This window comes from Podarcis liolepis, assembly GCF_965112155.1.
Source record: "Podarcis liolepis genome assembly, chromosome: 7".
Taxonomy (NCBI): Eukaryota; Metazoa; Chordata; class Lepidosauria; order Squamata; family Lacertidae; genus Podarcis; species Podarcis liolepis.
In genome coordinates this window covers 90,216,786-90,241,554 of record NC_139561.1, presented here as the reverse complement: position 1 = coordinate 90,241,554, position 24,769 = coordinate 90,216,786, and the positions used below count along the sequence as shown (strand labels likewise).

Below are 24,769 nucleotides of genomic sequence, written 5' to 3'. Positions count from 1 at the left end.
TGCAGATGGTGTAAAACTCTGCTACACCATCGCTCTCTGATTTAACCTACGAACAACATGGAGCACCTCTCCTGGAAGTGCTGGACTGGGTGCCGATTTTCCATTGAGCCTCTGCACCCTGCAAGCCCTAGAATAATAGAATTTTAAAGTCGGAAGGGACCCTGAGGGTTATCTATGCCAATTCCCTGCAATGCAGGAAAGAAAGCCATGGATCAGGCATAGGGAAACTCGGCCCTCCAGATGTTTTGGGACTACAGTTCCCATCATCCCTGACCACTGGTCCTGCTAGCTAGGGATGATGGGAGTTGTAGTCCCAAAACATCTGGAGGGCCGAGTTTGCCTATGCCTGTCATAGATAGATTTGAGTCATCAATCTAATCCAGTTCTGGAAATGAAAGACACTTTGAAGACAGCCTCAGACAATTCACCCAGAGCCAGGAAGATACCTCTCCATTCAGAAACAAGCCGCAGCAAACACCCGGACAAAGTGATAACAGTGGTAGCTGGTAAATAAATTAGTAAATAATAATAATAATAATAATAATAATAATAATAATAATAATAATAATAATAATAATAATTTTATTTATACCCCCCTCCCCAGCCAAGACCGGGCTCAGGGCGGCTAACACCAGCTATAAAACAATTGATTAAAATACAACTTAAAAACAAGATTAAAATACAACATTAAAATGCAGCCTCATTTCAGTAGAAACTCAAATCAAAAACTTTGGGGGGATGAAAACGTCAAATCTTCACCAAGGCCAACATTCCAGACTGGTCCTACGTGGGTCAGAAAAGCCAGGGAAGTCCCCCAAATAGGAGTTCCATCACAGAAATAGAAAGGAAAAAGGATAGAGGGGGAGGGGGAGGGGATCAAGTTGATTCCAAGCCAAAGGCCAGGCGGAACAACTCTGTCTTACAGGCCCTGCGGAAAGAAATCAGATCCTGCAGGGCCCTGGTCTCATGAGACAGAGCGTTCCACCAGGCTGGAGCCATCACTGAGAAGGCCCTGGCTCTGGTTGAGGCTAATCTGACTTCCTTAGGGCCCGGGACCTCTAGGGTGTTGCTATTTATGGGCCTTAAGGTCCTCTGCAGGGCATACAGGGAGAGGCGGTCCCGTAGGTACGAGGGTCCTAGGCTGTAAAGGGAGATACAGAAAGTGGGGCTTCTGGGATTCTATCTCTGCCCTTGGCTTCCTGGGACAGTCCATCATGGCCACACACACTTTAGCAGCCTCCATCTCTGTGTCCTCCTTCCTTGTTTTATGTACCAGAGACCTTGTCCAACAATTTGGAAAAGTGGGAGGGAATTGTGCATGTCCTGGGAACTCCATGAAGGTCTCCTAGTGGTGTGGGCTTGGGCAGGTCACTCTCTCGTAAGTGCCTCTCTCCTTGATAGTTTTGTGCTTGTGTTTGTGGAAATCATTTGGGTCTTTCTCTGTCATACTACGTTATTACACTGAGACACAGAATCCACCCATGTCTGCCTAAAGCAGCCTTTCTCAACCTGTGGGTCCCCAGATGTTGTTGAACTACAACTCCCATCATCCCTAGCTAGCAAGGCTAGAGCTCAGGGATGTTGGGAGTTGTAGTCCAACAACATCTGGGGACCCACAGGTGGAGAACCGCTGGAAGGGTTGGCCTCTGATGCAGAGAAGCCATCCTCTGCCTCAGAAATAATCTCCAAATAGTGCCAGTTCTCTCTTGTACATAAAGCATGAAAAATCGATGAAGCAGGACTGTCTCACGCAAAAAATAAGACCTCTGGACTTTTGGCAGGAGATCTTCTCTTCTTAAATAGAAAGGAGGCCAAGAGGAGTGACTGCAAGCAAATTGCATAACTCCACAAAGGGTGTTATCCCTCAGGTTAGGTTACATAACAGCCTCAGCTCGGGCTGTGCATGTATTTGCTCTTCCCAGCTACTCAGAGCTCCACAGGCCACCCGCAAGCTCCCCATGGATCCCCTCGGAGCAGCAACCCTTTTCCTGGTCATCTTCCTCTCTTGCCTGATGGTCCTCTCAACATGGCGGCAGATGTACCGCAAAAGCAAGATGCCGCCTGGACCAACTCCCCTCCCCTTCATCGGGAACCTGCTCCAAGTCAACACAAGCGATATGTACCGTTCACTTATGAAGGTAACTTTCTATAATGTGACAGAGCACAGTTTCCCATTCTCTGAATTGTTATTATAAAATCATTCTTAAATACTGTTGATTAATGAAGGTCACTCCCATCTATCTATCTATCTACCTACCCACTCATCCTTCTCTCTCTCTCTCTCTCTCTCTCTCTCTCTCTCTCTCTCTCTCTCTCCCACTTGACTCATCATCTCCTCATAATTCTCCTTCCACCACATTCTCCAGCTTTTGCTTCTCTCTCTCTTTACAGTGGTACCTCAGGTTAAGTACTTAATTCGTTCCGGAGGTCTGTTCTCAACCTGAAACTGTTGTTAACCTGAAGCACCACTTCAGCTAATGGGGCCTCCTGCTGCTGCCACACCGCCGGAGCACAATTTCTGTTCTCATCCTGAAGCAAAGTTCTTAACCTGAAGCACTATTTCTGGGTTAGCGGAGTCTGTAACCTGAAACGTATGTAACCTGAAGAGTATGTAACCCGAGGTACCACTGTATATTTCTGCCTGAGTGAAGGGATGGGCACATCTATCAATTCTCATGTCCTCAAAAAAATTAGTCAGCATTTTAGTGTGCCTTTCTTTTAAATAAATATTTTTTTAAAAAATAAATAATATAATAATATAATAATTTTAATTTTAATTTATCAGCACCATGCTCTAACCAACCAAGCTGTACAGCAGGTATATTATTAGTTCCTTTTGACACAAGGTCACACTTTTTGGGCAGCTTCTGGGGGTTATGATTTGACAGGTATCCCGTGTGTTAGGAAATCCTCTGATTTTAACTTTTGGACGCTAGATCTAGCTTCTGGGGGTTGAGAGTGCCCTCTGGGGACATTATTAGGTGCTGATAAAAAAGAAAGACAATTGTCCTGTTCTAAATAGGGACACGGGAGGCGCTGTGGGTAAAAGCCTCAGCGCCTAGGGCTTGCCGATCGAAAGGTCGGCGGTTCGAATCCCCGCGGCGGGGTGCGCTCCCGCTGCTCGGTCCCAGCGCCTGCCAACCTAGCAGTTCGAAAGCACCCCTGCGTGCAAGTAGATAAATAGGGACCGCTTTATAGCGGGAAGGTAAACGGCGTTTCTGTGCGCTGCGCTGGTGCTGGCTCGCCAGAGCAGCTTCGTCACGCTGGCCACGTGACCCGGAAATGTCTCCGGACAGCGCTGGCCCCTGGCCTCTTGAGTGAGATGGGCGCACAACCCTAGAGTCTGTCAAGAATGGCCCGTACGGGCAGGGGTACCTTTACCTTTACCTTTAAATAGGGACACAGTCTTCTGAAATTTAGATTTACAGGCATTTGCACAAGAGGCAAGCTTACGATTCCTTGATGAAAAATTTACTCATTTGGTCTGGGAATTGATTTAAAGGAGATGCATTTGCCATTAAATTTATATAGCAGGCTTCCCCCCCCCCCAAAAAAAATAACCCAACCCCACCCAGGCCCAATGACTATGTGCATAGACCTAGTGACGTATATGCAGAGGCAGTTTACAATACCAGGCTCCCCCTGTCATATTTCAAATATCCTGTAGCACCTCTGATTCCCTTACGTTATTTGACCCTATTAGCGGCCAACTGAAGATGGCAACACAATTAGTAATGGTTAAAGTTTCTCCTGCAATGAAGTATAGTAATCAAAATCTGACTTTCCCGGGGAACCAATCTATCAGAAGTTCCTGGTGTTGCTGTTAGGATCAGTTAGGAACTTTTCTTCTTTTTTTAAAATGTATTTTTATTAAAGATTTTCTTAGTTTACAAAGTATGTGCAATCTCTCTCTCTCTCTTTTTTCTCCTCCAAGTAACATTTTTCACAGATCAGTTTCCTTTGTTGAGACATTCGGAAGAAGAAGGGGGAAAGGGGGAGGAGATGGTGTGGGGTCGGGTGGCGATGTTTCTATTATACCTAATATATGTGGGGTTTTGTGTCAGCGTCGCTTGTGCAGCTTCTGTGCTATTTAATAATAATAATAATAATAATAATAATAATAATAATAATAATAATAATTTATTATTTATACCCCACCCATCTGGCTGGATTTCCCCAGCCACTCGGCGGCTTCCAACAAAACACTAAAATACAATAACCTATTAAACATTAAAAGCTTCCCAAAACAGGGCTGCCTTTAGATGTCTTCTAAAAGTTTGGTAGTTATTTTTCTCTTTGACATCTGGTGGGAGGGCGTTCCACAGGGCGGGCGCCACTACCGAGAAGGCCCTCTGCCTGGTTCCCTGCAACTTGGCTTCTCACAGGGAGGGAACCGCCAGAAGGCCCTCGGAGCTGGACCTCAGTGTCTGGGCAGAACGATGGAGGTGGAGATATACTGGACCAGGTATACTGGACCGAGGCCGTTTAGGGCTTTAAAGTTCAGCACCAACACTTTGAATTGTGCCCGGAAACGTACTTGTGTTCCTTTGGTGGTGAGAGAGGTTGGGGTTGGCCTGGGGTATGGTTGTTGTTTTGTGATTCGCTGTGGTGGTCTTTGTTTTCATGTGTGAGTGGGGTGGGTGGGTGTTTTGGATCAGATTAGCCACATTGATTTGTATGCCGTTGGTGGATTTTTGTCACTGTCTTGTTGGGCTGTGTGTGTGTGATAAAGGGGAGCCGTACCGGGGTGAAGGCGTCTTCTTCTATTTGTCCCCGTGTCACTTTCAGTTTATTGGTTAATTTTTCTAGTAGGGCTGTTTCCCATACTTCTTGGTACCATTGGTCCATGCTTCCTCCTGACAGGTCTCTCCAGTGTCTGGTTATGGTGTTTTTGGCTGCTGAAAGTAGGTGGATTATGAGTTCTTTGTGGTGTAATTGGGTATAGGAACTTTTCTTCTTGCAGTGATTTATGAAGGTCAACATCCAGGCATTTGCCAACCCTCTAAGAGTCCTCCATGGCAGCTCCCATCGCAGGTGAAGACTGAGAACAGCCCTCCTACTGGTCATCATAATGCCACTCATCCAAAACAACCAAGTCTGAGTCCGAAAGCGTTAATGCAAAACCCCCCAAAATCTTTTCTATGTACTGCCGGTCTAGTTGTTCTCTCCTTAGATAGAATAGGATGGAGGGCTCATTGGAAGGGACGCTCCCATTCTCACTCCTAACTGCTCCAGTTCCAAGTTTATCAGCCTGAAGCACTTCTGATTTCCTCTCACAAAATTCATCGGATGCTATAGCCACTACAGAATCCAAAGCAGATCTCAGCGCTGAAATTTTTTGTTTTATAGAGTGCATATTATTGGGGGTGTTCGTCTACAAATAGATAACACACGTCTCTTGAAATCATGTAGTTATAACCCGAAGACACCCTTTAAGGACTGTGAGGAGTATCTGAAGAAAACTCTGTTGGCAGACTGTTTGTCCCAGAAGGCGTACAATTTAAAGGATCAGTTTGAGGAGATTTCACCCCTCCCATACCCAAGAATCTCCTGATGATCTCCTGATGGTCTCTGCTGACTCTCCAGAGAGGAGGAGGCGTGTCCTGCCTATCTACTTATTCTGCCCAGCAACATATCAGTGTGTGTGAGTGAGAGAGACAGTCAGTCAGTGTATCGGAGAAAGTGAGAGTGTTAGAGATTCTAGAGATAAGATTGCTGCTAAGTGCAGCTGCAGACTCTCAGTGTAGCATTGATTTATGCTTAGAATATTCAGCTCTGTATATAGTTTTGTATCATAGTTGTAGTTACAGAATAAAAGGAAGATATTCTACAGAGCTGCTCTCCGAGTGGTTTATACTCTGCAAGACTCTGCAAAACTCTGCTGCGCAACGACTGTATTATTGAGACAGTGAATCCGGTGCTCTCAGCTTTAAGCTGTGAGTCCACAGCACTGTGACCTGTTCCTGTGAGAAAGGAGGTCTCTGGCGGTGCTACCCAGCTCGCCTAGCCCAGTCGGGGTTGAGGTGCATGAGTCCAGTTGGTGCACTGGCTCTAGGGCGATGCTGACACAGTTACCACATCTGCCAGTTTCCTATTCAGAAACTCTGGTTTTTAAACAGTTTAAAAGTCCTTAGAATAAAGTTTGAAACCAGTGAAGATAAAATGTCAAGAACTCCAAAGAGGTGGCTGACCTGCGGCTGTTGAACTCCCTTTAAAACTGGTTAACAATTCTTGGCTCCCCAGAGAGTAAAACAACACACAAAAAAGGTCCTTGCCCCCTGATAAATTAGATAGCTGCTAGGCCAGCAACAGCACTATCACATAAAGAGAAAAACCAACTGAAATATACTCAGAGTCAAGTGTGAATTTCATGCTCTTTATTCAGCTCATAGTAGCAATGAATGAAACTTTCCCCAAAACATCCAGCTCTATATACATTATTTACACAATGGGCCCCATGTGATTGGCTAATTCTGGGGTGCTCCTGTAGGCCAATCAGGTTGCTGATTCACTTCCACCTGGAGCTGGATTGGATGGCTCCTGCAGGCCAATCAGGTTGCTGATTCACTTCATCCAGGAGCCTGATTGGCTGCTCCTGCAGGCCAATCAGGTTGCTGATTCACTTCCACCTGGAGCTGGATTGGGTGGCTCCTGCTGACCAATCAGACTGCTGCATTCTGGATCCTATTGATCTAGGATTCAGCTCAGTACATAACACAAACAAAGCCCAATTAAACAATCAAAACAGGCTGTGGAGATCAGCCAGGAACATCCTTTCTTGACGCCATTTTTGCTGGGATGCTGGTGGGGCTGTGGGTTAAACCACAGAGTCTAGGACTTGCCGATCAGAAGGTCGGTGGTTCGAATCCCCACGATGGGGTGAGCTCCCGTTCCTCGGTCCCTGCTCCTGCCAACCTAGCAGTTCGAAAGCATGTCAAAGTGCAAGTAGATAAATAGGTACCACTCCGGCAGGAAGGTAAACCTCATTTCCGTGCGCTACTCTGGTTTGCCAGAAGCGGCTCAGTCCTGCTGGCCACATGACTCAGAAGCTGTACGCTGGCTCCCTCGGCCAATAAAGCGAGATGAGTGCCGCAACCCCAGAGTCGGCCACGACTGGACCTAATGGTCAGGGGTCCCTTTACCCTTACCTTTTTATGTGGGGCAGAGACTGCCCAAAGCTGGACCGCCATGTGGGAAGTCATTCAGCCTGGCTTATTTCACCCAGTTGGCGCCATGCTCAGTTTCAGCCCTGGTAACCCTTAACAGAAAGGTTGCGTGCAAACATAACCAGAAATAAATATTGCACCACCTAAGGAGATCCAACTGTTTGATTCTTTGGAATCAGTTGGAAATCCAACACTGAGCAGAACCTGCTCTGCCAGGTAGGTGAAACTGGAGACTGTGCTGAGCTTGTCCAGGCTTGGAGGCGGTGCCCAGGGATTATCCAGATGGCATGTTATGTTGTGTTATATTATGTAATTTATTTATTATACTCACCTTTCAACCAAAAAAGTCCCCTAAGGTGGTTGACAAATAACAAATGCACACAAATACAAAAGGAACAAATGATCAAAGTTCAAAACAAAATCTTGGCAGCTATCAAATGGTCCTGCAATTTACCTATGTAAGTGGTGCCAAGCAGCTGAATTTGGACGGGGAAAAATATCGGCCAAGGAGGGAAACAAAGTCCTGGCAGAACAAGAGCCCTGTCTTAATCCAAGATCATCTTCTCCCAGGGCTTGGCCTGCATGACTCTTTTCCCCACCCAGATTCAGCTTCTTGGCACCAACTACACAGGTAGATTGCAGGGCAATTTAATATCTGAGACCAGCCCGGATTTAACCACAAATCTGTTGATGGAGGAGAAGTTTTCTCAGGATAGCCTGCTGGTGTCATGTGGCTGTCAAAGTGGTCGAATCTGTTTCTCTCGTTGTTCTCATTTCTCATGACCCTTGGGGTACCTTCCATCTCTATAATTCCATGATTCCAATCTTAATTTCAGTTCCCCGCATGGAGGAGAGGTTTCCTCATGGCAGCCTGCTGGTGTTGTGTGCCTTTATTGGTGGGTGAATCTGTTTCTTTCCATTTCTCTCAGTCCATGACATTCTGCACCAGTTTATATGTTTTTAATCCTCATGCAAATTCGTCAGAATTTCACTGTGCGTTTTCCTAATAGAGTATACACATTTTTGTGGGCAGATCTGCCTTATAGCCACATTTATGTAGTGAACCCCCCCCCCCAAATATAATGCAATTTTGTATGCTATTTCCACAAATATATGCCTTTATATGCACACTTTGTATACTTGTGGGTTTGGAGAAATTCATTGCAAAATTTGAGGAACTGCAAATTTCAACCACTACCTTCTGAGGGATTCTGTTCCACTGTAGAACAGCTCTTACCACCAGAAAGTTCTTTCTGAAGTTAAGTCAGAAGCTCTTTGCTTATAACATGAATCCATTGGTTTGGTCTATTTTCCAGGTGACAGCCCTTTAGATATTTGAAGAAGGCCTCCATATCTCTCCCCAGTCTCCTCTTATCATGGCAAAACATACCCAACTCCTTCAGCCATTCCTCATAAGGCTTCATCTCCAGACCCTTGATCATCCTTGTGGCCCTTCTCTGCACACATTCCAGCTTGCCAATATCCTTCTTAAATTCTGGTGCCCAGATAATGGAGAACCAAAGGTTCATCATAAAGGATGTGTTTTTCATTGCCTAATTAGGCTTAGGCTTTCAGGAGCTACTAATCTCTGCACAGGTAGGTGAGCAATTTGCTCCATCTCTGCATCAGTTGCATGACCTCACACAATGCCCTCTTCCTCTTTTCACAGATCCGTGAGAAATATGGTCCTGTCTACACCATCCACTTAGGGCCCCGCCGTGTTGTGGTCTTATGTGGATACGATGCCGTGAAGGAGGCCCTGGTGGACCAGGCCGAAGAGTTTGGTGGCCGTGGAGAGCAAGCCACGTTTGACTGGCTTTTCCAGGGTTACGGTCAGTCTCTTCTTGGGCAACCCTTGGCAGAGCGCATCATTACTACCATTGTTTTGGCATTGAACTTAGCAGTGGTCCTTCCTGTGAAGTAGATTTTTTTATACCAGTTTCTTAGGACAGGCTGAGGGAGGGCTTCTCTACATCATTCGTGTTAGATTTCTGTTATGCCACTGTGCAGTTTTTGGAGTCACAAGACTCTGTTGACATTCCAGACTGCTGGAAGTCTCATGGGAGATGGGAGGCGGATGTTGATGTTACTGGTTTCCTGTTTCTTTCTTCTTGTTGTTCTCTGTCTCTCACAGAGAGCAGACGCATATTCTTTTCTGTCCCGTGTAGTTAGAAATAAATGTATCAATGTAGCACATATTTCTGGCTCTCTTGCTGCTGTTTGGATACTCTGTGTAATGGGGGCATGCCTGAAGCCTCATTCAAAGGTTTAGGTCGTTAATCGTGTCGGAGGAGAGGTCGATGGATTCCAAAGATACGACACGGAGGAGAGCCATTACAGCTCAGTCGTACGGAAGCTCCGACAATTCAGACAAGTCATAGAAGAGATGGGATTTGCATCTGAATATTCATAGCCAAGTAAAGGACCACCGATGTAACTTTGCAAGCATAGATAATATTGAAAAAGCTCTTGAGTCTGCAAGTGCCTTCTATCAGTTGATTGTCAACTGTGTTTTTGCCTCTTTTGTTCTCCCAGGCACTCTTAAATGTTGGGATGTGAATAGATGGTAGAAGATTATACATTTATTAGATATTGTCCTTCCTTCCTCACATTTCCGAGTTCCACAGAGTACATCCCTTTGCAGGGAAGCTTTGATAAGCAAAAAGGCTAAAACTATCGTAGCTAATCCAGGATGATTTAAGGCAGACTGGATTCTCCTGGTATTTCCCTCTTTTCTCCCCCTTAAAATAACCCCACAAAAGGGGAAAACAGCACTTACGCATACAGAATACCTGTTGAAGAGTAACTGATATAGCAGCATTTTCAGGGAGGCTTAATACCGTCATCCAGTTAAAAAGACATAGTTAAGTCTAGTTTAAAATGGTGTCACCTTCCAGCTCCTCTTCCTCCTCCTCATTTCAATGGCTCCTTCGCTTCCCAGGGGTTTCCTTCAGCAACGGGGAACGGGCCAAGCAGCTACGCCGATTCTCCATCATGACGCTGAGGAATTTTGGGATGGGAAAGAGATCCATCGAAGAGCGGATCTTGGAGGAGGCCCACTTCCTGCTGGAATCCCTGAGGGAAACAAAAAGTGAGCTCAGTTTTGGTACCTTCAAGAAATGCTGCTTAATGAGTTACAGGTGACAGAAACACTTGACAGTGATATTTAGAACTGTGGGCAGTTAAGTGGGCAGCTGAAGGCTTTATACTGAATATTATCACGGCTGCTTTTATTTTTGGTAATGGGTGGGAAAAGACGTAACTTAGCCTAAGCTAAATACAGTGGGTGCTCCGGTTGCGAACGTGATCCGTGCGGGATGCACGTTCGCACCCGCAGCAGTGCATCTGCGCACGCTCGGGTTGGAAATAGGCACTTCTGCACACGCGCAACTGCTGAAACCCGGAAGTAACCCGTTCCGGTACTTCCAGGTTTCGGCAGTCCGCAACCGCAACCTGAAGCGTCTGTAACCCAAGGTATGACTGTACATCACCAACACTCTACACCCACACAAAGAAGAAATACAGTGGTACCTCGGGTTACATACGCTTCAGGTTACAGACTCCACTAACCCAGAAATAGTACCTCAGGTTAAGAACTTTGCTTCAGGATGAGAACAGAAATTGTGTTCTGGCGGCACGGCAGCAGCAGGAGGCCCCATTAGCTAAAGTGGTGCTTCAGGTTAAGAACAGTTTCAGGTTATGTACGGACCTCCGGAATGAATTAAGTACCGTATTTTTCGCACCATAGGACGCACTTTTTCCCTCCTAAAAAGCAAGGGAAAATGTGTGTGCGTCCTATGGAGCGAATGCAGGGGGGAGGCAGGCGGGAAAAGCCCTCAAGAGCCGCACACAAGCTTCGTGCGCTCTTGCGGGCTTTTCTCTAGGAGGGAGAAGGGACTGACTGGCTGCAGCAGTACCTTCTCCCTCCTGGGGGAAAAGCCCCCAAGAGCTGCACCCTCTTTAAAGGCTGCGCGGCTCCTGCGGGCTTTTCTACGAGGTGGGGGAATCCCCCCACCTCCCAGAAAAGCCAGGAGAAGTCGCACAGCCCCTTTAAAGAGCGCGCGGCTTCTGCGGGAGGTGGGGGAAGCTGCAGCAGATTCCCTCCTCCCGGGCTCCCTTTGAAGCGGCAATGTGGGAGGGGAGCAGCTTACACTCGTGTAAGCAGCTCCTCTCCCACTTTCCTCCTTCAAAGCAACTACGGAGGAGGGAAGGAAGGGGACCATGGATCCTCCGCTGCTGGAGGCTTCAGCGGATTCCTCTTCCGTAATTGCTTTGAAGCAGGAAAGTGGGAGGGGGGCAGTTTACACTCGTGTAAGCAGCTCCTCTCCCACTTTCCTGCTTCAAAGCAACCACGGAGGAGGGAAAGAGGGGACCCATGGATCCTCTTCGCTGCTCGAGGCTGCAGCAGATTCCCTCCTCCCGGGCTCCCTTTGAAGCAGCAAAGTGGGAGGGGAGCAGCTTACACTCGTGTAAGCAGCTCCTCTCCCACTTTCCTCCTTCAAAGCAACCACGGAGGAGGGAAGGAAGGGGACCATGGATCCTCCGCTGCTGGAGGCTTCAGCGGATTCCCTCCTCCGTGATTGCTTTGAAGCGGCAATGTGGGAGGGGAGCAGCTTACACTCGTGTAAGCAGCTCCTCTCCCACTTTCCTGCTTCAAAGCAACTACGGAGGAGAGAAGGAAGGGGACCATTGATCCTCCGCTGCTCACGGCTGCAGCGGATTCCTCCTCCTTGATTGCTGGGAGTTTCTCTGGGCAGGAATTCCCTCAGCTTAAGTGGGGTGGGGGAAGTGTGGCAGGTAGGGGGGTACTGAGAGACACATGTCTCTCAGATGAAAATTGGGAGTGGGCATTGTGTGAAGTGGCTGTGGATCTCCAGGTGCGTCCTGTGGTCCGGTGCGTCCAATAGAGCGAAAAATACGGTACTTAACCCGAGGTACCACTGTAATGAGGTTAGAGTGGACTGCTTTGCAAAGTGTATTCTTGATTTGTTCCTGGGTTGAGTGACTTGCACAGTGTGTGTGTGTCTTTTTTTCTAGGTGCGCCCTTTGACCCCACCTACACCCTGAGCCGCACGGTGTCCAACGTCATCAGCTCCATCGCCTTTGGCGACCGCTTTGAATACGAAGATCAGGAGTTCCACTCCTTGCTGAGCATGATGCTGGGCAGCTTCCGGTTCACTGCCACCTCTTGGGGACAGGTAAATTGGAGGGGATGGGAAGGACTTCCTTTGTGAGTGAGTGAATAATACAATTCCTCTTAATCAGTCATTACCCCAAAGTCCAGCAGTGATCAAGACACTGTCAGAAGCTGCAGCATTGCCAGTTAACAAGCAGACCACCTTCAGGGGTCTGAGTGAGGCTGACCAACAGAAGCTCACAGTACAAATAGCACCAGAACCAGGAGCGATGTCTTTCCCTGAGCCTGAAAAACCAAATGCCTCACACAACACCTCACCATTCTAGATGTGCACCAGAGACATCATCATCATCATAATTTTTTATTTATACCCCGCCCATCTGGCTGGGTTTCCCCAGCCACTCTGGGCGGCTTCCAACACAATATTAAAATACAGTAATGCAGCAAACATTAAAAGCTTCTCTAAATAGGGCTGCCTTTAGATGTCGTCTAAAAGTCTGGTAGTTGTTGTTCTCTTTGACATCTGGTGGGAGGGCGTTCCACAGGGCGGGTGCCACTACCGAGAAGGCCCTCTGCCTGGTTCCCTGTAACTTGGCTTCTCGCACTGAGGGAACCACCAGAAGGCCCTCGGCGCTGGACCTCAGACATGCCCCTTGAAGGCCTTATACAACTTCTGTTTGTCTCTGTGCCTACTGTCACAGCCTGTCCCAGATAAGGAAGGCACCTGTCTGATTGTTAATTCTGTATTGGCAAGAGAAACACTTCCAGGTTTCCGACCACACCCATGACTGAATGGCTGGCGCATGACCTCAGCTCCCTTTCCTCATCAGCTTGCAGACACATCTCCCACTTCCCTGTCAGAGGCATCAGCCTCCACCATAAAGGGAGGGTCGGATGTTGGGTGTGTTAGGTGAGCCTCAGACGCAAACAGCACCTTTATCTCAGCTTCACTTGGGGAAATATCGGGTCTCTCTTCCTCCCCATGACTCTGCAGCTCTACGACATGTTCTCGGGCGTCATGCAGTACCTGCCTGGCCCACAGCAGGAAGCCTTCAAGCAACTCTTAGGGTTGGAGAAGTTCATCACGAGGAAAGTAAAAGCCAATGAGGAGACCCTGGACCCCAACTCCCCTCGGGATTTCATCGACTGTTTCCTTGTGAAGATGCATCAGGTATGATTATTGCGTTCGAAGAACTGTGATGATTTTCTTGGGAAAGAAAGTTGTCTCGCCCCATGCCAACTTGTGTGGGATGTGAAACACAAGAGCAGTCAAGTTAAACATTCCTAGAGTGATCATGCTTACACATGGGGAGGAATGTTTGTCCAGCCAGCAGGTAAACTTCCTGTTTCCTTCTGGGCTGGGACAGACTTCCTCTGCATGTGACTAGAGGTGGGCGTGGCCTCACCTGTGCAGCTAACGACGAAAGCACAGGGCAGGGCAGCCATCTCTCTTTGACTACATGCATCGAAGAAGCAACATCTGCTTAGCCAAAGATGTTCTCTTGGCTTCCAGCCAAGAGAGGACAAAGGGACTGTCTCCTTATGAGATAGTTTCCAGGTGTATGTTACTTTTCTAAGATAAGTCTGCCTTCTGGGATCTGATTGTGAACAGAATGTGAATAAACTCTTTTTATACTTTTATAGAAGACTGTGTCGTGTCTTATCTTTTATGATGAAATAAGGGGGAAATACCAGAACAGTTGGGACGTTTCGAATCCCTGCAACGGGGTGAGCTCCCGTTGCTCGGTCCCAGCTCCTGCCAAACTAGCAGTTCAAAAGCACGTCAAAGTGCAAGTAGATAAATAGGTACCGCTCTGGTGGGAAGGTAAACGGCGTTTCCGTGTGCTGCTCTCGTTTCACCAGAAGCGGCTTAGTCATGCTGGCCACATGACTCAGAAGCTGTACGCCGGCTCCCTCGGCCAATAAAACGAGATGAGCGGCACAACCCCAGAGTTGACCACGACTGGACTTAATGTCAGGGGTCCCTTTACCTTTACCTTTACCAGAACAGTTATTATAGAGGCTTTAGCGAGCCTGAGCAAACGCATCCACTGCGAGTTTAAAAAGGGGAATGTTACTCTGCTAAATTGTGAACTTATTAACACAAGTTGGAAAGGCTATAATCAAACAATATATCCTCTCCTGAATCCCTGAACATTCCCACAACTTGGAGGGCCATGAATTGAAGCCACCTTTTCAACAGTCCGCGACTGTCCATATCCCCTTATCCAATTGACCAAGACACCATTGCAGCTCAGCTGAACAGTAAGAGAAAGAGCGTTTTGTGGGAAAGGCTTTAGACTATGTTGTTGTTGTTTAATCATTTAGTTGTGTCCGACTCTTCGTGACCCCCTGGACCAGAGCACACCAGGCACTCCTGTCTTCCACTGCCTCCCGCAGTTTGGTCAGTCTCATGCTGGTAGCTTCATGAACATTATCCAACCATCTTGTCCTCTGTCATCCCCTTCTCCTTGTGCCCTCCATCTTTCCCAACATCAGGGTCTTTTCCAGGGAGTCTTCTCTTCTCATGAGGTGGCCAAAGTCTTGGAGCCTCAGCTTCAGGATCTGTCCTTCCAGTGAGCACTCAGGGCTGATTTCCTTCAGAATGGAGAGGTTTGATCTTCTTGCAGTCCATGGGACTCTCAAGAGTCTCCTCCAGCACCAGAATTCAAAAGCATCCATTCTTCGGCGATCAGCCTTCTTTATGGTCCAGCTCTCACTTCCATACATCACTACTGGGAAAACCAGAGCTTTAACTATACGAACTATAGCAATGTTTAGAGTATAGCAATGTTTAATAAGAGAAACCTCCTCCTCTCCCTCTTCCTTCTGGCTAGGAAAAGGAAAACCCACACTCTGAGTTCTCCCTGAGGAATCTGGTTTTGACTACCCTCGCTGTTTTCTTTGCTGGCACAGAAACTGTCAGCACCACCTTGCGCTATGGCTTCCTTCTTCTGCTGAAATACCCGGAGGTTCAAGGTAAGTCAGTCAGCCAAATTTATTGCTTATAGCCAAAGGCTGCTGCAATGTATACAATATCATTCAACAGAATATATACTAATTTGATACAGAAACTTGAAAACATTTATATTGTCAAAAAAACACCACCTAATCTGCACAAAGCTATAAAAACTCCTTAATATACAAATTGAAACATTGGACAATAAAATTTATAGGCTAAAGTACAGTGGTGCCTCACAAGACGAAAAGAATCCGTTCTATGATTCTCTTCGTCTAGCGGTTTCTTTGTCTTGCGAAGCAAGCCCATTGATGGATTAGCGGATTAGCGCTATTAGCAGCTTTTAGCGGTTTATCTGCTGATCGGATCAGCTGATAAGCGGCTTAGCAGCTTAGAAAAAGGGGGGGGAACCAGCAGGAACTCGCAAGACATTGTCGTCTTGCGAAGCAAGCCCATAGGAAATTCGTTTTGCGAAGCACCTCCAAAACGGAAAACTCTTTCGTCTAGCAAGTTTTCCGTCTTGCGAGGCATTCGTCTTGCGGGGCACCACTGTAATGTTAAATAATAGAATAGACAATTATGTACAAAGTTTGGTGAGAAAAATACAGCTTGGGGTAGATGGGGTCAAATAAATTCATCTCCTTTACAGTTGATAGCAATCTCAGCTATATAATTTTTTTCTAATTTTCCTGGAGGCAGTTGCAAAAAGTGCTACCTGCCAGGTCACATACTTATCAATGTCTGCAAGGAGATATAGAATCATGTCAGAAGGATTCTGGCCAGAGGACCTTATCATTATAGGTGTCAAAACCGTTCTCTTGCTTCAGTGTATAAGGGGCAGAGCAAGATATAATGCGTAAGGTGCTCTAATTCAGGGCATCCCCTAATACAAACACGTTCAATTACTGTAAGACCTATTGCAGTCGTTAAGAGTCGTCAACAGGCTCATCTCAGCTATCTGCCAATCTCCCATTCCCACCACCCTTCTGAGTAATACCCCTCCCCACCTTCTCACTATATAGAAGGATCTGGCAACTTCTGTTTCAGTGTATCTGAAGAAGTGTGCATGCACACGAAAGCTCATACCAAGAACTAACTTAGTTGGTCTTTAAGGTGCTACTGGAAGGAATTTTTTTTATTTTGACTATGGCAGACCAACACGGCTACCTATCTGTAACTGGTTCAATTACTGGTATGCCTCTATGTCTCCCATCTCTATAAACAGAGTTTATTGTATTTAATAGTAACTTTGTAAAAGCTTTCGGAGTTGTACAAAAGTCAGTTCGTTGAAGTAAAACATATGTTCATGGGCCTTTCTAAGTAAAGGTAACGTGACCCCTGACCATTAGGTCCAGTCGTGGCCGACTCTGGGGTTGCGGCGCTCATCTCGCTTTATTGGCCGAGGGAGCCGGCATCCAGCTTCCGGGTCATGTGGCCAGCAGGACCAAGCCACTTCTGGCGAACCAGAGCAGCACACGGAAACGCCGTTTACCTTCCCACCCGAGCGGTACCTATTTATCTACAGTCGTACCTCTTGTTACATACTTAATTTGTTCCGGAGGTCCGTTCTTAACCTGAAACTGTTCTTAACCTGAAGCACCACTTTAGCTAATGGGGCCTCCCGCTGCTGCCACGCCGCCGAAGCACGATTTCTGTTCTCATCCTGAAGCAAAGTTCTTAACCCAAGGTACTATTTCTGGGTTAGTGGAGTCTGTAACCTGAAACGTATGTAACCCGAGGTACCACTGTACTTGCACTTTGATGTGCTTTCGAACTGCTAGGTTGGCAGGAGCAGGGACCGAGCAACGGGAGCTCACCCCGTCGCGGGGATTCGAACCGCCGACCTTCCGATCGGCAAGTCCTAGGCTCTGTGGTTTAACCCGCAGCGCCACCCATGTCCCTTTTCTAAGTTTAAAATATAATAAACATAATGGGGCGCATGTGGATAGATACATGGAGTCTAAGTCATTTTTAGTAACCACTGCCCTTATAGTAAGTTTAAAAATATTTTTTGAGAATGTAGGGAGGTTCAAGGTGACAGCAGAACGGGGCGGGAGGTGGGAAACTGCCTTCCTTTCTTCGGGAATATGCCTGTCAGCTTTCCCAGGTATGAGAGGTCTCCCTTTTCTTATATCCTGCTGATTTCTCAACAGAGAAGGTCCATAAGGAGATTGAACATGTGATTGGTCGGAATCGCAGTCCCAACATGAACGACCGGACCCTGATGCCCTATACGGATGCTGTGATCCACGAGATCCAGAGATTCTCTGACATAATTCCTATGGGGGTATCCCGACGAGTGACCCGTGATACCCAATTCCGGGGATACACCATTCCCAAGGTATTGCTTATTTTTCTATCTTTTTAAAAAATTCCTGAGACCCCACCATTCAGTACTATTTCCAGATATGGATGATGGGCCAGTTAATATTCCCAAGGCACCGCTGGTCTCTGTCTCATCTGTCATCACTGCTGTGGAGTCAGAACCATAATAAAAGCAGAGGAGCCCTGCCAGATGAAACCACCTTGGGTCCATCATCCCTAGCTGAAATATACTCGGAGTCGAGAGTGGATTTCATGCTCTTTATTCAGCTCCTAGTGGTGAGGAGGAATGGAAGTTCCCCCAGAATGTCTGCTTTATATACATTATTTACACAATGGGCCCCACCTGATTGGCTGTTTCCTGGATTCACCTGTAGGCCAATCAGCTTGCGGATTCACTTCCACCTGGAGCTGGATTGGGTGGCTCCTGTGGACCAATCAGACTGCTGCATTCTGAATCCTATTGTTCTAGGACCAATCAGACTGCTGCCTTTTGGATCCTATTCAACTCAGTACATAACACTAGCATTCCTCTTCCCCAAAATGGCCAGCCAGGTTCAGGTTCAACCGAAACAGGAACAGCTGGTGGGCGGCAAAGAGGGAGATCCCCAGCCGTGTCTTCTTTTATAGGGCAGGCCACGCACCCTGAACCGGCTGATTGGCCAGCCAGGGGCTGACGCTGCTGGGAATCCCCCCGATCACACGGGGGCTGGCCTCCACCCACCACACACGTGGAGGGGCCATGAAGCCCGCAACCCCACCTCCTCTTTAGGGCGGAAAAGTGGCTTTCCTGTGAGAAGACCACACAAAGAGGACAGGAATGTTCTAAAATTCCTTATGAGTGTTAATAATGAGGGAGGGACACAGTTCACCAAGGGAGGAAATACAGAAATGGGGAACTGTCACTGATTTCATAACAGAAGAATGTCCCATTTCTCCCGTATCTTCTCATTTCTCTCCCTCTCTTCTTCAGGGAACGGAAGTGTTTCCCATGCTTGGGTCTGTGCTGAGAGACCCCCGACATTTTGCAAGACCAGACGTGTTTGACCCACAACATTTCCTGGATGAGAGTGGGCAGTTCAAGAAGAATGAGGCTTTTATGCCTTTCTCTATTGGTGAGTAAGGGACGCGGTTGGCACTGTGGGTTAAACTACAGAGCCTAGGACTTGCCAATCAGAAGGTCGGCACTTCAAATCCCCACGACGGGGTGAGCTCCCGTTGCTCAGTCCCTGCTCCTGCCAACCTAGCAGTTCGAAAGCACGTCAAAGTGCAAGTAGATAAATAGGTACCACTCTGGCGGGAAGATAAACAGCGTTTCTGTGCGCTGCTCTGGTTCACCAGAAGCGGCTTAGTCATGCTGGCCACATGACCCGGAAGCTGTACGCCGGCTCCCTCAGCCAATAAAGCGAGATGAGCGTGGCAACCCCAAAGTCGGTCACGACTGGACCTAATGGTCAGGGGTCCTATTGGTGAGTACTCAGCAGCCCCGGAGGGTGGGGAGTTTACTAAGGTTACGATATTTTTCCCAAAGAATCCGGGGACACTTTTTTTTCTTGAAAGGAAAAAAAAGTAATTTTTTTAAAAAATAAAGAAGTAATATCTTCTCTTCTGTGGTCTCCTCTGCCGTGCGGCCTTCCTCTGGGCCCCGGCCTGCTCTCTTGGAGCGCTATCTGCCATGGAGTAGGCTTGGGTCAGGCCTGGTCTCGGCCACGTGTCCTTGCCCTCCCGGTGCTCTCCTACCTTTTCTCCTCAGCAGCATAACAGTGGTGTGGCAAGGTCGGGGCTCCCCTCTTTTTTCTCCTTCCTCTTTCTCTCACTTCCTTCTCCTTCTCCTCTCCTCCGTCTCCCTGCATCAGCTCCAGGGTTTTCCTGGCCCCTGAGCGCCGCTGGGCAGTTGGCCAGGTGGCCGGGCACTCTCGCTCCCAGCTCAATTTGGGTCATGGGCGGGGGGTCAGTGGTTCCCCCAGTTGATGTACCGGGTGTCCCCGGTTCCCCCTCGGCAGTGGCAGTCACAGCAGCCCAGAGCCAGCCTGGTAGCGCAGTTGGCTCTGGCTGGCTTCAGGAGCTGCCCACTGCCATGGCGCCCACCATTTTGCCTCGCCGGAAGTCCCCATATGATGTGTCTTGTGCTGTGAATCATGCAACATTCATTCCTTACTAATAAATCCACAACACTTAAAATATAAATCCGGGGACATTAAATGAAATCCTGGGACATTCTGGGGACAGATTTTGTCTGGGGACAGATTTGAAAATCCAGGGACTGTCCCTGGGAAACAGGGACGTCTGGTGACCATAGAGTTTGGAGCAAATAATAGGCCAATCACCAGTAGAAGAAGAAGAGTTTGGATTTGATATCCCGCTTTATCACTACCTGAAGGAGTCTCAAAGCAGCTAACAATCTCCTTTCCTTTCCTCCCCCACAACAAACACTGTGAGGTGAGTGGGGCTGAGAGACTTCAAAGAAGTGTGACTAGCCCAAGGTCACCCAGCAGCTGCATGTGGAGGAGCGGAGACGCGAACCCCGTTCACCAGATTACGAGTCCACTGCTCTTAACCACTACACCACACTGGTGGACCAATTGAAGTGAGAAAAATTGCTAGATGTTGCTGCTGCAGATTTCCCCCCAGAATTACTCTGTCTGTCCAGTGGTATCTCTTTTCCCTTCTACATAAAATCCCTTTGCCAACAAGGCACACCAAAGGACCAGTGGTGTTATAACCTAGGAAATCTTGCCTCTCTGGGATCTTGTCATCTCTCAATCCACAGTATGAGGAGGGACAGGAGGCAATGTTGCTGCATTGTTTGGATCTGAGTCCTGAGGACTCAGATCCATTGTTTGGATCTGAGTCCTCCTCAGGAAGACTCAGGGACCCTGAAGAGGGGACATCACACCCTCCCACCCCACCCCCATCCACCAACTAAGGTCACCCTTTGAGACCCACCTCCATTGTAAGTCAAGGTTTCTTCAATGTCATCTGTTCCATTATCCTTAGGAATATGCCCCACAGAGAAACTTACGGTCTTCAAATAAAGTTTCTCTTCACAGAGAAACTTACGGTCTTCAAATAAAGTTTCTCTTCACAGAGAAACTTACGGTCTTCAAATAAAAACATCTTGAAGGTCCCAGGCCACAGAGAAGTTAGGCTGGCCTCAACTAGAGCCAGGGCTTTTTCGGCTGTGGCTCCGATCTGGTGGAACACTCTGTCACAAGAGACCAGGGCCCTGCGGGACTTGACATCTTTCCGCAGGGCCTGCAAGACAGAGTTGTTCCGCCAGGCCTTTGGCCAGGGCACAGCCTGACTCCCTCCCTCGGCAATCTTCGCGGAGCTCTGGCCCAATGGTTGCCAGTGGCCTGAATTAATTAATTTTACAATGAATGATTTTAGAGTGTTGTTTATGTTATACTTTTATACTGTTTTATTGTTGTTAGCCGCCCTGAGCCTGGCTTCGGCTGGGGAGGGCGGGATATAAATAAAATTTATTATTATTATTATTATTATTATTATGCATGGTCATGTGGGTTAGAGGAGTCTTTGCCCTTTGCTATAGCAGCCCGTCTTTGCTTTCTTCCTCTTCCCTAGGGAAACGCTATTGCTTTGGAGAGCAGCTGGCCCGGATGCAACTCTTCCTCTTCTTCACCAGCATCCTGCAGAACTTCCACATCAAATCTCCCATCCCACCTGAAAAGATTGACGTCTCTCCCATGCTGATTGGCTTTGCCACCCTTCCGCGTTTTTATGAAATGTGTGCCATTCCCCTCTGAAGCAGGACTTGAAGAAGTGGAGCCCCATCGTCGCCTACCTTGGCCACCCAAGTGTCAAAGGAGGAGGCATGCTTCAACATGTAAAGCACCAGAACAGGCTAACCATACCAAGTCTTCTTTCTTTTGAATTTCCATTATCTCTGTTTCCATTTGTGGAATTTCCTTACTCTGCATTTCTTTGGGAATCGATCTCAGAGGTGAATAAATATCTGGTCCCTGACTCTCTGCCCTCTTCCTCCTCTACCCCACTTCCCCAAGGCACCTCTCCTCATTTACCTTTCTGGCCATCAGCATCCCTCCTGGCATCTAGTCCAGCCATGAAATGGTTCCCCCCCTTCCCCATCCCTTTCATTCCTTCTCTGCTTTGTGGTCTGTATGCCAACATTCCTTTGCTGTCACTTTCCCAGTGAGTAGCCAAGGAAGACCATCAAGAAGTCTGATCACTGAAGAATGGATGCTTTTGAATTCTGGTGCTGGAGGAGACTCTGGAGAGTCCCATGGACTGCAAGAACATCAAACCTCTCCATTCTCAAGGAAATCAGCCCTGAGTGCTCACTGGAAGGACAGATCCTGAAGCTGAGGCTCCAGGACTTTGGCCACCTCATGAGAAGAGAAGACTCCCTGGAAAAGACCCTGATGTTGGGAAAGATGGAGGGCGCAAGGAGAAGGGGACGTCAGAGGACGATATGGCTGGACAGTGTTCTCGAAGCTACCAGCATGAGTTTGACCAAACTGCAGGAGGCAGTGGAAGACAGGAGTGCCTGACATGCTCTGGTCCAGGGGCTCACGAAGAGTCGGACACGACTAAACGACTAAACAACAACAAAAGCTAAGGAAGAATAGTTAACCCTGCAGGATATGACAGTTGCTGGAAGGTTTTACAGCCATAGGTCAGTCATAACCTAGGAAATCTTGCCTCTCTGGGATCTTGTCATCTCTCAATCCACAGTATGAGGAGGGACAGAAGGCAATGATGGTGGATTGTTTGGATCTGAGTCCTCCTCAGGAAGACTCAGGGACCCTGAAGCGGGGACATCACACCCTCCCACCCCACCCCCATCCGCCAACTAAAGGCACCCTTTGAGACCCACCTCCATTGTAAGTCAAAGTTTCTTCAATGTCATCTGTTCCATTATCCTTGGGAATATGTTTGCGTATGGAGATGGAAAATTTCTCTCCTTTAACCAGCTGATAATGCAACTACTTCAATCACCTTTATAAATTTTTCTCAATACCTCAAATACTTAGGGCCATTCTACCCTGTCAAAGGCTTTTGTGGCACTTAAAAATAATAAAACAGTAACCTGTTTATCTCTGCTTTCCTCACAATGTATACTGCTTTTTCAACATATATGTACTCAGGTGCCTTCTCTTAATAAATCTAGTTTATATAATCCATTAATGTTACTGAATCTTCTTGCTGTGGCACTTGCCAGAATTTTAGCAATGATAATTTTAACAGTTTTTAATTTTCTGAAATTACTTTTTTGTGAATGTACATTTTTCTGCTGCACCCCTAATTGAGAAAGCTGCAAGATCAAACATTTCATCTTGGTTCTCTAGTCACTTCTCTTACCCACATTTCTTCTTATAAGGCAAGCCCAAATCACAGCTGTAAAAGTATCCCTCAAAATTCTAATGTTGTCTGCTGTTCCCATGTTGTGAATAAAGAAACAACAAATCATGCATTTTTAAATATGCTTTTCAATAGTATATGCCTTTTGATGCACATTTTACTAGGGTTATTATACTACTACTATTATTATTATTATTATTATTATTATTATTATTATTATTAGGGTTGCCAGTACGTTTCCGAGCACAATTCAAAGTGTTGGTGCTGACCTTTAAAGCCCTAAACGGCCTCGGTCCAGTATACCTGAAGGAGCGTCTCCACCCTCATTGTCCAGCCCAAACACTGAGGCCCAACGCCGAGGGCCTTCTGGCGGTTCCCTCATTGCGAGAAGCAAAGCTACAGGGAACCAGGCAGAGGGCCTTCTCGGTAGTGGCGCCCGCCCTGTGGAACGCCCTTCCAGCAGATGTCAAAGCGATAAACAACTACCTGACATTCAGAAGACATCTTAAGGCAGCCCTGTTCAGGGAAGTTTTTAACGTGTGATATTTTACTGTATTTTTGGTTTTTATGGAAGCCGCCCAGAGTGGCTGGGGAGGCCCAGCCAGATGGGCGGGGTATAAATAATAAATTATTATTATTATTATTATTATTATTATTATTATTATTATTACTAGGGTTGCCCCAAGATTTTGCAAGACCAGACATGCTTGGCCCCCAACGCTTTCTGGATGGGAATGGGCAGTTCAAGAAGAATGAGGGTGTTGTTGTTTTTTTGCATTTCTCTGTAGGTGAGGCCTCAGCAGCCCCTGGGAGAGGGGGGTGACAGCACATAACAGCCCAGCATAATCGACCAATTGAAGTGCAAAGAACTAGTTGCTGCTGCTGCAGATGTAACCCTGAATTACCCTGTCTCTCCAAACAGTCTCTCTTTTCCCTTCTACGGAAAAATCCTTTTGCAAACCATGCACACCATAAGACCAATGGTATTTAATCCAGGGTTGTGTGGTTTAGAGGAGTCTTCGCACAAGCACTCACAAGCAGGTTATAGCAACAGCCTTAAAGCCCATCATTGCCTTATTCCTCTTTCCAAGGGAAACATGATTGCTTTGGAGAGTAGCTGACCCAAATCACTTTCCTTGCATCTCAAAATAGCTCTTATTAAACAAAGCTCTCTCCACATATTTAGTATCTTGCAACTTTACTTTGTCCTTGCAACCAGCAGTTGTTCATAGGAACCCGTGACCAGTCACATATATGCTGCAACTCAGATTGAGAAAGATCCAAGATTGAATTTACCCTCCTCTATCTCTTTTACTTTCTGTTACCCGCACCTATATGTATAAAACAGCCTGAGGGAAGAGGATTCTGACATAGCTCACGCAACTCTAGAGTCATGTCTTCCTTGGTCCTTGCAGAGGCAGAAACAGACAAGGACAAAGATAATTATCCCTTTAATTATCAGATGGGCAGCCTTGAGTTTCTTTGAAACCCGTGCTTCAAAGTTTTAGAAATGTTGTCTCAGGCAGCAGGGAGAGTTTTAGGAAACTTCACCTGGGCAATAAAAAGAAACTGCCACCTCCAAAAAGCCTCAAAGCAGTAAAGTTGAGATAAATCTGAGAACAGACCTAAAATAATCTTGCATTTTCAAAATACCAACAGAGCCATTCTTCTTGGGTTAGTTGGTTAGGCTACAAATAGGGATGGGCTCTTGTTCAGAACTGGGCTGTTCACATTTCTGAAGAAGGGAACTTTCTGGGCACATGAAGGAGTCTTCAAAGTCCAACCTGAAAGCTGGTCCTCGTCTTGTCTATTCAAAAACCACAAACTTCCCTCTCTCTCTCT

General features: G+C 47.0%; 2 protein-coding genes across 2 annotated transcripts in view; both read left to right on the top strand.

The window, feature by feature from the left end:
• LOC310712826 (cytochrome P450 2A13-like) overlaps positions 1 to 24,769 on the top strand; it is a 62,733-nt gene that overhangs the window by 25,908 nt on the left and 12,056 nt on the right. The gene's annotated exons all lie outside the window — the stretch shown is intronic.
• LOC310712844 (cytochrome P450 2A13-like) lies at positions 1,878 to 22,749 on the top strand. Its single transcript, XM_083516254.1, has 9 exons — positions 1,878 to 2,138; positions 8,836 to 8,998; positions 10,108 to 10,257; positions 12,204 to 12,364; positions 13,298 to 13,474; positions 15,141 to 15,282; positions 17,416 to 17,603; positions 18,558 to 18,699; positions 21,170 to 22,749. Exons 1-9 carry the CDS (start codon positions 1,959 to 1,961, stop codon positions 21,349 to 21,351), a joined length of 1,485 nt encoding a protein of 494 aa, XP_083372380.1. The 5' UTR covers positions 1,878 to 1,958; the 3' UTR covers positions 21,352 to 22,749.